Below are 13,104 nucleotides of genomic sequence, written 5' to 3' on the forward strand. Positions count from 1 at the left end.
TATTATGACTCTCGCACAATATTGAGCTTAGTGGAAGTTGGCAATAATGAAATGCAAAGGAAAATAGTGTAAAATCAAATCGAATGACATCCTTTTAGTTACTCGAGGGAGATCCATGGGGTTTTATAAATGTAATGGCCAGGGACATGCTATGTAGAACGGCTACGCATTCTCTCAGGGTGGTGTATCAGTAGTTGCATAGAATCTGACCAGGCTAATCATCAAGCGAATGAGCTCCAATCACTCCTGGTACATCAGATGTGCATCAAGAGCATTATTAATAGCCCAGGTTATTGAAGGCGAAAATGATTGGACTGGGTGGGCCATTCTTGACCATGCATTGAATCATTTGTGGCATCATTCCCCTAAAAACGTAATGAAAAGTTATACATTGTTGATTACCAGTATTTAGCTTGCAGGCTCGGCGCTTATGTGGTGCATCACAGGCATAATGCTCTGACTTTTACGTAAAAAAGGGATATCCAGGCGATTAGTTGAGACTGTTGACTGGTGAATGTGATCTAAGATTAGCACTGTGCTGCTATTTTAGCACCTCTCAGGGTGCTATTCCCACATCATTGGTGACACTTGCAGCATGGCCTCAAGCAGTAGGCAGGTATGGTCAACATTTGCTTGATGCTGTTTTGGTTCAGAACCACTTTCAAAGTTGTCTCCACTATTTAAACGCCCTGCTAATTGGGAAACAAAATTTATAGATTCCCCTATCAAGCGCCGTAATGGGCAGAAAGCCTATATTTAGACAGTAATTTAATTGATACCATTATCATTAGGAAATTGTCAACAGTCCTTCGCGGAGCCTCTGAGAAAAAATTGTTCCTATTTGTTCGCAACATGGTGACAATTTGCTGCTCCATATGAACCCCTTGAATGAATCTCGAGCATCTATTCAACAATTTCTGAATGACGGTAGTAGAAGTGATAGATATGTTATATATCTTTGACAATACATATCTATGCTTTTAAAACATCATCCACAATAACAACTAGCAGCTGTTATTGGCGCCCGTACCCTATATGAGTTATACCTGGGGGATGCTTCGGCCCGTCAGCCCTTGCAGCGGCATGACAGTTACAATTTGCAAGAATTTCAAAACATCAAGATAGAACCGCCAATCATCCTTATAATATATTAAAAGTATCTCTCAGAGTCACTAGTACTTACAACCTATTAAACCTCTGAATAACATATAATTACGAGTAATTTTCATGTTGTTGGCGTGGAGGCAATGAGGGATCTACATCACTAGGTATCTGATTGGTTCAAATGTTAACAGGACTTACAGAGTAGGCTAGTTACGAGTAAACATAAACATGAACAACGTCACGGTCAGGCCGGGTGATTTTCAACGACATCCTTTAATATTTGCATCTATGAACAAATTCCCGCAAGTTGTCAACGGCTGCTTTCTTTCAGATCATGCTCTCATCACTTTTGCGATCCTTACCTCTGCTCAGACAGAGATGGAAGCTGCTCAATTTCTCCAATCCAAACTTTATCCAATTACCTGAATCTCACAAAATCGAAGAAGAAACCCTTCCGGATTATATTGCGTCCCAATATTATCCTACCCGAATAGGAGAAGTTATCAAGGAGCAATATCAGGTTGTAGGCAAACTAGGGTTTGGATCTACCTCAACAGCATGGCTTGCACGCGACATCCAGTAAGATCACTCTTAAACCATAGCTACCCGGACAAATGCTTATGTGCTACAATTACAGTGGTCGCCGTTATGTTATGCTCAAAATATTTGTTCGGGCCTCATCTATGGGACAGCGAGTGGATGATGAACTGAAGATGTATAGATGCATGGATCAAGCTCCGAAAGGCCATCCTGGTCGCAAGGCTGTAAGAACATTACTTGACGCATTTTACATTGATGGACCTGAGGATAAGCATCAATGCCTTGTGCATCCTCCGTTATGGGAGAGTGTCTTGACTTTCTTACGCCGGAATCCAGTAGAGAGACTGCCTTCAGCAGTTATAGCATTCGTTCTTCGGCGGCTCTTTTTGGCATTGGATTATATGCATACAGAGTGCAATATCGTACACACTGGTTCGTGACCACGTCCTCTCTGTCCTCATCTATATGCGTTCGTATTTTTGTTAAGTAACCTGTTCTACTAGATATAAAGGCGGATAATATCATGTTTGGTATCAATGATGATTCAGTCTTCACTGACTTCGAGGAGGAGGAACTTCAACAACCCATTCCAAGAAAGGAGGTGGACATGGATGGAAGGACTGTTTACATGTCCCGCAAGCTCAGAATTCCTGCTGATGTGGGCGACCCAGTTCTATGTGATTTCGGTTCAGCCGTACTGGGCGATCAACATCATGCAGAATTCATTCAACCCAATATCTACCGAGCACCCGAGGTGATTCTAGGAGCTCCATGGACGTATAGTGTTGACATATGGAATGTGGGCTGCATGGTATGATAAAACAACATGATCGTGATGATGTGAACAAACATAGCTAAAAATTAGATTATAGATCTGGGATATTTATGAAGGTGGTTCCTTATTCACGGGCCGAGACCCGGAATTTCAAAAGTACCGAAGTCGAGCACATCTTGCTGAAATGATAAATCTTCTTGGGCCACCGCCGGCTAGCTTCATTGCTCAGGGGGAGTTGAGAGACAAATTTTTCTGTGAAGGCAAGTCAAGTTCCATATAGCTTCTATATACTAGCACTTGAAATTCAAAATTCACTAACTACTACATACAACTCTAGGTGATTTCCGTTTTAAAAATTTATTGACGGAACATGTTCCGCTTGAGGAGAGAGAAACCAGTCTCAAGGGAGAAGATGAGAGAGCGGCATTTTTAACTCTCATGCGAAAAATGCTGCAGTGGGAGCCCAGCAAACGTAGCTCCGCTAAGGAGCTAGCTGAGGATGAATGGATCCACAAGCACTTGTAATCAAATGATTGAAAGGCTAGAACTTGTGGCCCAGGTCACAGCAAGTAGACGCCATGTATCTCCAACAAGGCACAAGTCTCAGAGCGATGACGCACAGAGAACTTGTAATTTAAAATGACAAAACCATACCGACTGATACCGCAGCAATATTACGCGGGTACAGCGCAATCACGTGGAGCTGACCCAATATTTCATTGGCCACATGGGTCACGGCCCTGGACGGGAACCACTCAACCAGCCAATGAGCACACAGAATTCTTGCGCACAGACGCAGATTCTCTTAGTCAGTCCTTATGTCATCCTTCATCTCAACAACGCGGCGTGGAAAGAGTCTTGCTCCCGCTTCCCCCCCACGTCGACGACGCCGGAAGAGTCCACTGAGGAACTGTGTGCACGCCCTTCTTCAACTGCCAGCAATAATGCCTGAGTGAGCGGCTGGGACGACCAGAGAATTTGCATCCGGAGCCTGGCGGTTTGTGTCACCCTGCCCCTTCGCAGAGCAAGATGCGCTTTTGCGGGACGCCTGTTGGTTTGGAAAGCTCTGGCTTATTGGCTTCTCCCACTTTGCTTTCCACTCCCACTCCTCCTATTACTATTTCTGCTGCTGCTGTTGCTGTTGCTGCTGCTGCTGCGACTCTTGATCCGACTGAGTCTCAGACAGGCTCCCTGGCGCTGTCTCCACATAATTTTAGCAGGGCCTCCGTTTGCCATACTACTATTACCTGCCCTGCCCACACTGCCCGCCGATTGCGCCCACGTGCTCCAGTCCTGGCCGATATCTGTGAACAAAGGACATGATAGCCTCCTCTCCCACGTCGGCTGCGCTTCTGCGCGCTGATCCCACCCATTCTCCTGCCAAAGCCTTTCCAGGTTGCTCTCAACACTACAGTCCTACAGCCGCCGCTTGCAGGCATAACAATAATAACCTGTCCACGACTTCCCCTTTAATAAGCAATTCCAACCCACCTCATTCTCCTAGACCTTCACGACCCCGGCGACGCTCGTCTGATTCCCACGGCAGTTCGGGCGTCGAGGAAATACGATCAGCCTTTCGAAGGCAGACTGTAGATGCGGGAACCCAGTACTCTCGCCCAGCTACACCAGCGAACAACAAGCTGAACCATTCGGCTCCAACGGCTGCTGGCGAGACGATATCCGCAGAGTCCACCAATGCCACTTCTGAACTTGCTACGTCACAACAAAGCCAGGAGGGCGTCCAGTCACTGACTGACTCGCAAATGCCATCGACTCTCGTAGGCTCGAAGCGCAACATTACTGGTCCTTCTAATCTTCTGGCTACGGATGGCGAAAAGCTGCAATCAATTGACCCAGACAACCGGGCGGAATCTCTCTCCAAGCGACTGCGCCCTGAAAAACCCGCTGTTAAAGTCCTTCCCTGTCGTTACGAGGAAGCAAATCCCCGCGACCTCGTCGTTTTGATCTCCAGTATGTTAATGGAACTTATCCGCTTTAACGACCAAATCCCCCTCCGCGATGGCCGCCTCACACGGTTCCATTCGCGCAGCCCTCCTCGAATCTCCGTCCATGACTACCTCCAGCGCCTAACAACGCATGCCACCCTTTCCCCTCCTATCCTTTTAAGTATGGTGTATTATATTGACCGATTATGTGCTCTTTATCCTGCATTTACAGTCTCGAGCCTCACTGTACACCGATTTTTGATCAGCAGCGCTACCGTGGCGAGTAAGGGTCTCAGTGACAGCTTTTGGACAAACAAGACTTACGCCAGAGTTGGTGGAATCAGCATCGCCGAACTGGCACTATTAGAGTTGGAATTTCTGTGGCGGGTTGAGTGGCGTATCGTGCCTCAGCCTGAGGTCCTGGAGGATTATTATCAGCGCCTCGTCGAGCGATGTGACGAGTATGTGATTCAGCCGGGAAAAGATAGTGATGCCCCACCTACAGAGAAAGATGAGACTGCGGCTACCTCATCGGTTATGCGCAATGGAGGAAGCACCTCTGCTATGGATGCCACTGCCACTACAACAGCCAACACGAAATAGGAATCCGGAATTTGACAGTCTCCTTCCGATTGGTTAACTCTGCTCCTTGGAAGGAATGCGGCGTATCTCGATGTCCAGTCTCAATGGCTTTCGACTCTGGGGTTTTCAATCTCCAAGGCCTCGTCTGGTTGGAAGGAAATCAAAACAATCCAGTTCAGTATTTCCTAAGACACATGGTGATCTCTCTAGGTACACGAATTGAGTCTTTATTTGGTGGAAGCACAAATCTCGAGGATATTTAAACACACTCATATATATACTGTACATGCGTATATACATAGCGTCTCTGGCGATAGCATTTTCTTCAATGTCAGCCCCGCTCTCATAGTTTTCTTCGAATTTTATGTAAGGGTTTTTTTAATCTCATATTGTTATATCTTCCGCGATCCAGTCCATATTTTCCCTACTGTTTACCTTGCACTAATTATTAGAGGGTGTGTGCCTGGCAAAGAAAGCGCATTTTCAAAAATGGTTGGGGGACATGGCACAAATTATATACATAGTAGGTTTTCCTTTGGCTTCAGTTTGGTGTTTAGGTTCTTGATCTCTGATTTTTGGTCCTTTCCCCTCCTTTTACTTATCTGCCTCGGATGTTCAGTTGTCAAAAAAGATGGTTGGAGTAACACTGTAGAGGTTATGTGCATTTAGAAGAGAAATAACAAAAGGTCCCAATACAATATGTTCGCTGTATAGGAGACTTCAATACCAAGATACACTTGCACTTCTTGATCTGAATTGTTGACAGTGGCTTGATTACGATCACATGACTTAACCCTTGACCGGTTAAAAAATGACTTCATGTTGAAATTATAACCGAAGTCCGGGATACAACTTGAAAAGAGGAAGAAAAATGAACAGCGAGAATATACGAATTCGGCGAACCTCCTCTGCCAGAAGTATGGAACACACTCAAACCTCTCGACCAGCTCATCATTATCAACTGTAGATATGTTCCGTTAATCGTGCTCGTCTAAAACGAAAAAGAACAAGCTTCATGCAACCCATTAGCTGCGCACCAGATAAAAAAAAAAAATCCCAACTATTGTGATATGCATATACGTATACATATTCCTGATAGAAATGGGAGAGATGGATTCGTTTAAAGATATACAGCCACTGCGGGGCCATGTTTCGTTATTGAAGACAGTGCAGGAGACTCGTTCAGGGAAGGATTCAGGTGAGAAATTTTATACATTCATTTTTTTTCCCTTCTACTTAAGGACCCCAACGCCATCCCAATATAAACGTACGAGATAAACGGGAAGAGGGAAATCCAGGTCAAAAAAAAAAAAAAAAAAACGAGTTGCTCAGAAAACAGCTGCATATTTATGTTGACAACAAACAGTGGAAGCATATGTCGTGGAAATAAATATCAAGGCAGCGAGCAAAGTGTTAAAGTTTGTCTCCTCTCCTTTCGAAATATTTAGTAGAACCGAAAAAACAAAAGTTCATATTCACACGGGATTTCAGGCTAATGAATAGAACGTAGGTTACTGGAGTCCAAATTCCCCAAGGATCCATCGCTATCACTCACGCATTTGCGCCGCTTCGTGAAACCGGAATTTCTACCAGGACACCTAAAAAGGGGTTCCGCTTCAGCAGTAGCAGCGGCAGAGGGAGCTGTAACTGCGGGATCCAAAGCCCCAGAAACTATCTACATCCTCATCCCACCGCCATTGCCTGATATTTCCCTTCTAGAATCCCTCCTGGCACCATATGCACCCATCTCAGGGTCCACAGGCCCTTCATCTTCTCCTGATGTAGAATCGATAGAACCAATCCCGCAATTTCCTATTCAAATCCAATCAACTCGCATCCCCCTTTCTCCTCCAGCCACCGAGGAAGAATCAGCGACATGGTCGCGCACACTATGGCCGACCATCTTCAATCCTGCTGCACACCCAGTCGCGCACTCGCCCCGTGGCCCCTTGCTGCTGAATGCCCAAGAGTCTGTGTCCCGCAGGGCCGGCAGCTATCTAGCTCTGGCGAGCAAAGTTGCCCTGGAGGCGAAGCGGAATGGACGAGGACGGGCTGTCGGTGCAGTGGTGGTTGATCCCGCGTTGGCGGAATTGGCTGATCCTTCGGATGAGATTGCTGGTGTTGTAGTCGTAGCGGGGGATGCGAGGTACTGGAATAGGGGAAGTAAAGGGGAAGGGTGTTCGGAATATGTTCCTTTGAAGAAGAGTGTTGAAAATACCGAAGGCGAGGGGACAGCATCATCGTATAATCCGGACAATGAGGGACAACCGGATCGCCATGCGCTGATGCGCGCCATATCGCTTGTCGCCTATAAGCGCCTTATTTCGTCGACGTCTCCCACAATAACGCCCTCGATATCTAGAGACTCACCCCCGACGCGGGGGGCTCTATCATCAACTCCCGGCCCTACACCCATTGCAGCACCCTCTACAAATCCTTCAACAGCCTCCCTACCCCCACCCACGAAGCCCAAACCGTCGCCACCTTCCGTTACATCCCAGCCAATCCAATCAACCACTCAACCACAACTGCCTTCTCCCCCACCCAGCCCCCTAGAATCCCACTTCCTCTCTCTCCCCAACATCCAAGCTCGCACACAGGGTGGCTACCTCTGCACATCGCTTGACCTATACATAACCCACGAACCCTGCGTGTGCTGTGCGATGGGCATGCTGCTCTCCCGGTTCCGGGCTGTGGTGTATTTGCAAGCCACGGGCCCTGGGAGGGCAGATGCGGCGCTGGATCCGTATACAGGGTACGGATTGCATTGGAGGCAAGAGTTGAATTGGAGGGCGGTGGGGTTTCGGTTTTGCCTTGAGGAAGAGGAAGGAGAGGAAAGGCTGGGGTTGGAAAGGGGGTTGTTTCATGCCTGAAGAATGGAGGATGCAGTAGTTGAGGGGAGGGGGGGGAGGGGGGGGAGGGGGTGTGCATGTTATACAAGTAACGCACGCCCAATCTTTTTTTGAATCCAATAACAGCCTTGAGGAAGTTATTGACATGATATCCTTCAAGACAGTCTTCGAGAACCCCTTTAAGCACCCATACTGAGAGTGGCTTGTTCAACTTAGAGAGTTTGTGGAGGAGAGTACATGTACATACATATGAACTGTTTGAGCAAATCACCAAGGCAGATTTCTGTCCACAACATATCAGTAACAACATTGGTTGATTCCGGGATTGGGTAACTTGAGAAGCAGTGTCCATCTCAATAAATAAATAATTTTTATATTGATTATATTGAGTATAGTAATACTATGAGAAAAAAAAAACCCATGAAACTCTTTATAGTACTTCTTTTACTTGCTATCCCCAGCACAATCTACAAGGCTATAGAGCCACACAAATTGATGAGGGACAAACTGAAAGCAGATGGTGTGGTGGATGAGATGCACAGTGTGCAACACATCTCTGATGACAATAATAAGATTCAGACAGCAGTCAAGAACACAACAGCTGCAATTAAAGTACTGATTTTTTAAAAAAAGAAAATAACAACAAAATTAATAAGAAGGCTGCCGTGGAAACCCTCTTACAATAGATGTTGGAGGTCCTACACAAGCCCTACCCCACGTGACCCACCCACACTGGATATGTTAGTTGCCGCTAGCTGCTAGATCGGAATAACAACCAACCAAGGTTCAACCCTCGGGTTATCACGTGCGGTAGAGTGGCCGCTTGAGCAACTAGTGTTCAACAACACTATGTAAGCCAACCTCCCGCCTCCATCACATTGAGTATTTATGTTAATATTCAAGACATTCTATCATTCCGACAACATATCACAAATGTGTATTCAAATCATATTTGAATGATCCTAGAGATACATCGACATTCAAGCCATACTTGCGGTGTTTTGCTACTAATTTTCAACGGGGGGCTGTCCACCACAATATTTTAATACAAAGTGCATCTTCCACTCTCTATCTTGTCTGAGATTAAACAGCGGTAACAGCCTGCATTTCTACATGTTGTATGTCCAGTACAGGGAATATCAGCACAAGGTGGAAATCGCTGTAGTAATGAATGACGCTTTATTACTGGAGAAAATGGTCTTTGACTCTTCTGTAAAAGTGGGAGAGGATAAAGATCCGTAGATGGATGCCAAATTGCCTTCTCTTCAACCTGAAAACTATCAATATTATTCCATATATTTAATAAATGATTGTTAATATCTTTTGAATACAAGCCAGCAACAGTTCTCAAATGAGTATTATTTAATCTTCGATAATCAAGAACATTGCCAGTTTCATCAAATGATCGCAATATACCATCATCAGCTAGATGTAAAATCCCATTGGTATCAATTTCTACACTGTAAAGCATGTCATATACTTCTTTTTTAATAATATTGTTTAACTCTGCCACGATGGTTAGAATATAAATTACTAGCATATTTGAAGCAAGTACATAAAATTATGAAGAAAGAATGATTTGATAGAGGTAGAAGGTTGATTTGAATGCCAATATGAAAAGGAAAAAATGAAAGAGAGGAAAAGAAATGCTCATACCTGATGATATAGTAGTACTGCTGGTTGCTGAAATCAAGTATATGACAATCTTAAGCAGATTGAAAATGGTTGAAAAAACTGAATTCATGATAAATGAAAAATAGATGTATTTAAACCACGTTTTCTTACAAAATGCACACAGTGATTTATCTGTTTAAAAAAGGGTAGTAAGATTTAACCGCAAGTTTTAAAGATCTCGCTTGGTATAAATTTGGCCTACGTGGTCGAGATCTCAGGATAATGACACGCAGTAACCGCTTTAACAGGATGACGAGCGGGACCCACTACCTACACGGACTTTGCAGCGAGTGGGGCCTTGCTGCTGATTTAGAAGAGAATTCCTTGAAACTAGAGTGGTCAGCGAGACCATGAATTACATATTTGCTTTGATTTGATTCGATCCCAGTGCATTTCTTGACATAAACATGAAATGAATCATGATTATAAAAATTATGTAAAAGAACTAGAGTTTCTGGGAACGTGAGTGTAAAATGACGAAAATTGTCAAAATATGAGCGAAATGAGATCTATATAAAAATAGTGAAAAGTGACTGGATATTGTAGTTGATAAGCGAGCGAGACATATAGACAAACGAGACACTCTGTGCCACACCAAAATTTGTATGTCGTGCTACAGTCTCCGGCAATAAGTTTGAAACCCCCCCCCTGTGATGCCAAGATATCACTAACCCAAACTCAGTTATGTCATAATGCTGCTTTTACTCTACAATTTTTCTTCTTTCCAGATTCAGAACAACAGATTTTAAAATGCTGACTGAAAAAATCTTTGATATGATTTTCATTATTAATCACAGCAGTACTTATTTAGAACTTATTACACTAATACTAGCTTCAGTTTACCATACATCTCATTACACAAATTACAATGATTTTTTTATATTTTTAGAGAGACTCTAATATCTAACTAACTCTATTTAGTCTTTGACTTTATAGTTCTAGTATTTATTTGTAGTATAGATGATGAGAAATGATGTGAGCTGAGTGTTAGTAATATATCTAGATTCTAGTGTGGGTATAGTTTTAGTGAATCTTCAAGACCCATATTTTATTAGTCTTATTCTCAAAGTCAATAGAATGGTCTTACATAAAATATTAATAATATCTTCTACATGAGCATGAAAAGCAGCTATATAGATATTAACGCAATATAGTTAGTATGATCTTGGCCGCTCAGGGGGGGGGTTTCAAACTTAATGCCCCCCACTGTATTCTATAAAACAAACACTGCAAACATTACAAAGTAGCATCTATACAAATTTTGGTGTGGCACAGAGTGTCTCGCTTGTCTATATGTCTCACTCGCTTATCAACTACATCCATTAACTTAATCCGAGCCACCCCGTACCATACGACGGCAGCCTATTGTGACAAATATGTCAAATGGGTTTTTTTTTGATGTTTTTCATTGTAATTACTTTAATTCCACTTACAGACACTCATTGATAGATGTCATCATCAATATATATACAGATCTATATGTGGTTCCCCACTATGCTGCGCCTGGCGGTCGCAGTGTATAGGTGGTGGGTTGGGTGGCACGCCCACGAGTATATATATCACTATGAGCGCAATCATTTTGTTACGTTGGCTTTTTGCTATGAATAACCTAGTGGTCATAGTGCTATCTTATCACATATATATTGTGGTTTCCACACTATGGGCTGGTGATTGCAGTGTATCCCCTTGTCTGGCCGCGAGGACACAATTAGCGTATTTTTTAGCGTACTGAATCATATGAGGAATCAGCTAGTATAATTTATATAATCTATTTGATCTAGTTAAGATCAGAATGAAACTTCTTTCAATATTCTCTCTTCAAGCAGTCAAATCTCTCATAATCCAGTAGATTTCATGTTTTTAATGCGCTAATATACACGCTAAAAAAAGGTGCTAATTGTGCCTGGCGGCCAGACGAAGGGATAGATAAATGATCAAAGAGATGCACTTGGTTGAATGAAGGGTTTTTTTAATCCAGTGGCATGATCACATGGTTTTTTCATGTATAATTAACTTCCTGCATACTACAGAGGTTAGGCGGTGTATGAATAAATAATAATAATATTGAGTATAGTACAGCAAATATTCCTAGTTCAAGAAGCAAGAAATGCACAATCAGGTGACAACAGACACTGCAAGACAGCAGATGGGAAAAGTAAATAATGAGCGGGGAATGTATCTCTGCTTGAAGGATTCAGGTTAAACAGGCATGCCAGGATCTGTCGGCTCCCTGTCAGCACTTAAAATTATGTACAGAAATAAACACTTATCAAGCGGACAAGACATTTTCTCCAGGCCACCAGCCACACACTTATATTGCTAGTAGTATCTGAGGAACGAGTGAGGCCGAAGGACAGGTATCAGCCCAACATTTCTCAGGCTTGGGAGATTAACATCGTACTCGATCAAAGCAAAGGGAAAAGGGGATTAAGCAGGTATTTTAACCTAGTAAAAATTTGCTACCATTAAGGCAAGAAGCAGTTATGCGTGGGTAAATATACAATGCCATATCGAGTGCTATATATCCAAATGTCCCCTCCCGAGTGTCAACAATGACGCTTTGTCTTTCCGGCGTTGATAGCTATACGGCAAGGCTCAAAAAGGAAAAGAAAAAGAAAAGAAAATGCAACTTTAAAATAGAATAGCTGAGCCCTATCACTCGTGAACACAGCATAAAATGATAAAAAAAAAAGGAGGCAAAACGACCACAACTCCAGCTTTTCGAATGATGCAAAATTGCTCTCATGATTCAAAGCCTGACTTTCACATCGACGCACGGCAACGTCCACTCCCTCCGTCCAAGGAGGCTCCGCAGCCATTCCAGACCTATGCCCGTCCATTCCACGCGCGAATCGCCCACCGCCCCGGTCCCATTATTAGGAGCAAAATGTTTCTTTATCTCATCCACTGCAGCGCCAGCCAACGCTGTGGCCGTGGTGTTCACGGTTTCCAGTACATATTCGGTCAATCCGGATGCGGAATGTTCTGGTTTGGAGGAGGTTGGGGTGGAGAAGCGAGGGGCAAACCAGTCACCTCTGAAATCGAAGAAGCAGCGATCTGACCAGTGGCATGAGGAGAGGAAGAGAACCAGAAGGAGAGCAGAACAGTAGATGCATGGTCGGTGGAGGAGGTAGGTGAGGGTTATGAAGGAGAGGATGAACAGGGGGCTGGCGTTCGTGGGGATGAAAAGGAGAGGCAGCCAACTGGAGAAAGCATTCCAGTTAGTTAACATTTTTTTAATCTTCTTCATCAAGGAAAAAAAAAAAAAACAAAAAAGGGTGATTAACAAATCAACAAATGAAGGACAAAGAAGGACAATAAGGATAACTGAATGTGTGACCCTCTTGAGACCCTACCTTCTGAGACAGAACATTGTTCGGGTGAGTGATAGGATGTAGTCGGATACTGCCAGACAGGAAGCGGAACGGCGATCTCACTAGGAACGTTTATCAGATGTGACATAGAGGGGTTTGACTTGGGCAAGAAGGCGACCATCGTAGCCCGATCGCTGTTACAACATCGCCATGTTCCCCGGTTTCTCTCTCTGGGTTGTCCTTTCACTCGCAGAATATTGGAGGTTGCTGGCATTAATAATCCAGCCTTGGCGGGCTAAGGAGTGGACTAGGACGCA

General features: G+C 43.9%; 4 protein-coding genes across 4 annotated transcripts; 3 read left to right on the forward strand and 1 right to left on the reverse strand.

The window, feature by feature from the left end:
• Window positions 1-1,438: 1,438 nt before the first annotated feature.
• HCBG_07887 (protein kinase) lies at window positions 1,439-2,944 on the forward strand (the record flags this gene model as incomplete). The annotated part of the gene is made up of 5 exons (XM_045434936.1): window positions 1,439-1,683; window positions 1,742-2,076; window positions 2,148-2,455; window positions 2,517-2,673; window positions 2,757-2,944. 5 exons carry the CDS (start codon window positions 1,439-1,441, stop codon window positions 2,942-2,944), a joined length of 1,233 nt encoding a protein of 410 aa, XP_045284242.1.
• A 376-nt stretch (window positions 2,945-3,320) lies between these two features.
• On the forward strand, window positions 3,321-5,298 carry HCBG_07888 (cyclin-dependent protein kinase regulator Pho80; the record flags this gene model as incomplete). The annotated part of the gene is made up of 1 exon (XM_045434937.1): window positions 3,321-5,298. One exon carries the CDS (start codon window positions 3,739-3,741, stop codon window positions 4,966-4,968), a length of 1,230 nt encoding a protein of 409 aa, XP_045284243.1.
• A 520-nt stretch (window positions 5,299-5,818) lies between these two features.
• Window positions 5,819-7,820, forward strand: HCBG_07889 (uncharacterized protein; the record flags this gene model as incomplete). Its single annotated transcript, XM_045434938.1, has 3 exons — window positions 5,819-5,864; window positions 6,314-6,365; window positions 6,458-7,820. The coding sequence occupies 3 exons, from the start codon at window positions 5,819-5,821 to the stop codon at window positions 7,818-7,820; spliced, it is 1,461 nt and encodes a 486-aa protein (XP_045284244.1).
• A 4,138-nt stretch (window positions 7,821-11,958) lies between these two features.
• Window positions 11,959-13,104, reverse strand: HCBG_07890 (uncharacterized protein; the record flags this gene model as incomplete). Its single annotated transcript, XM_045434939.1, has 2 exons — window positions 11,959-12,676; window positions 12,830-13,104. 2 exons carry the CDS (start codon window positions 12,844-12,846, stop codon window positions 12,223-12,225), a joined length of 471 nt encoding a protein of 156 aa, XP_045284245.1.

This window comes from Histoplasma capsulatum (genome assembly GCF_000150115.1).
Source record: "Histoplasma capsulatum G186AR genomic scaffold supercont2.14, whole genome shotgun sequence".
NCBI lineage: Eukaryota > Fungi > Ascomycota > Eurotiomycetes > Onygenales > Ajellomycetaceae > Histoplasma > Histoplasma capsulatum.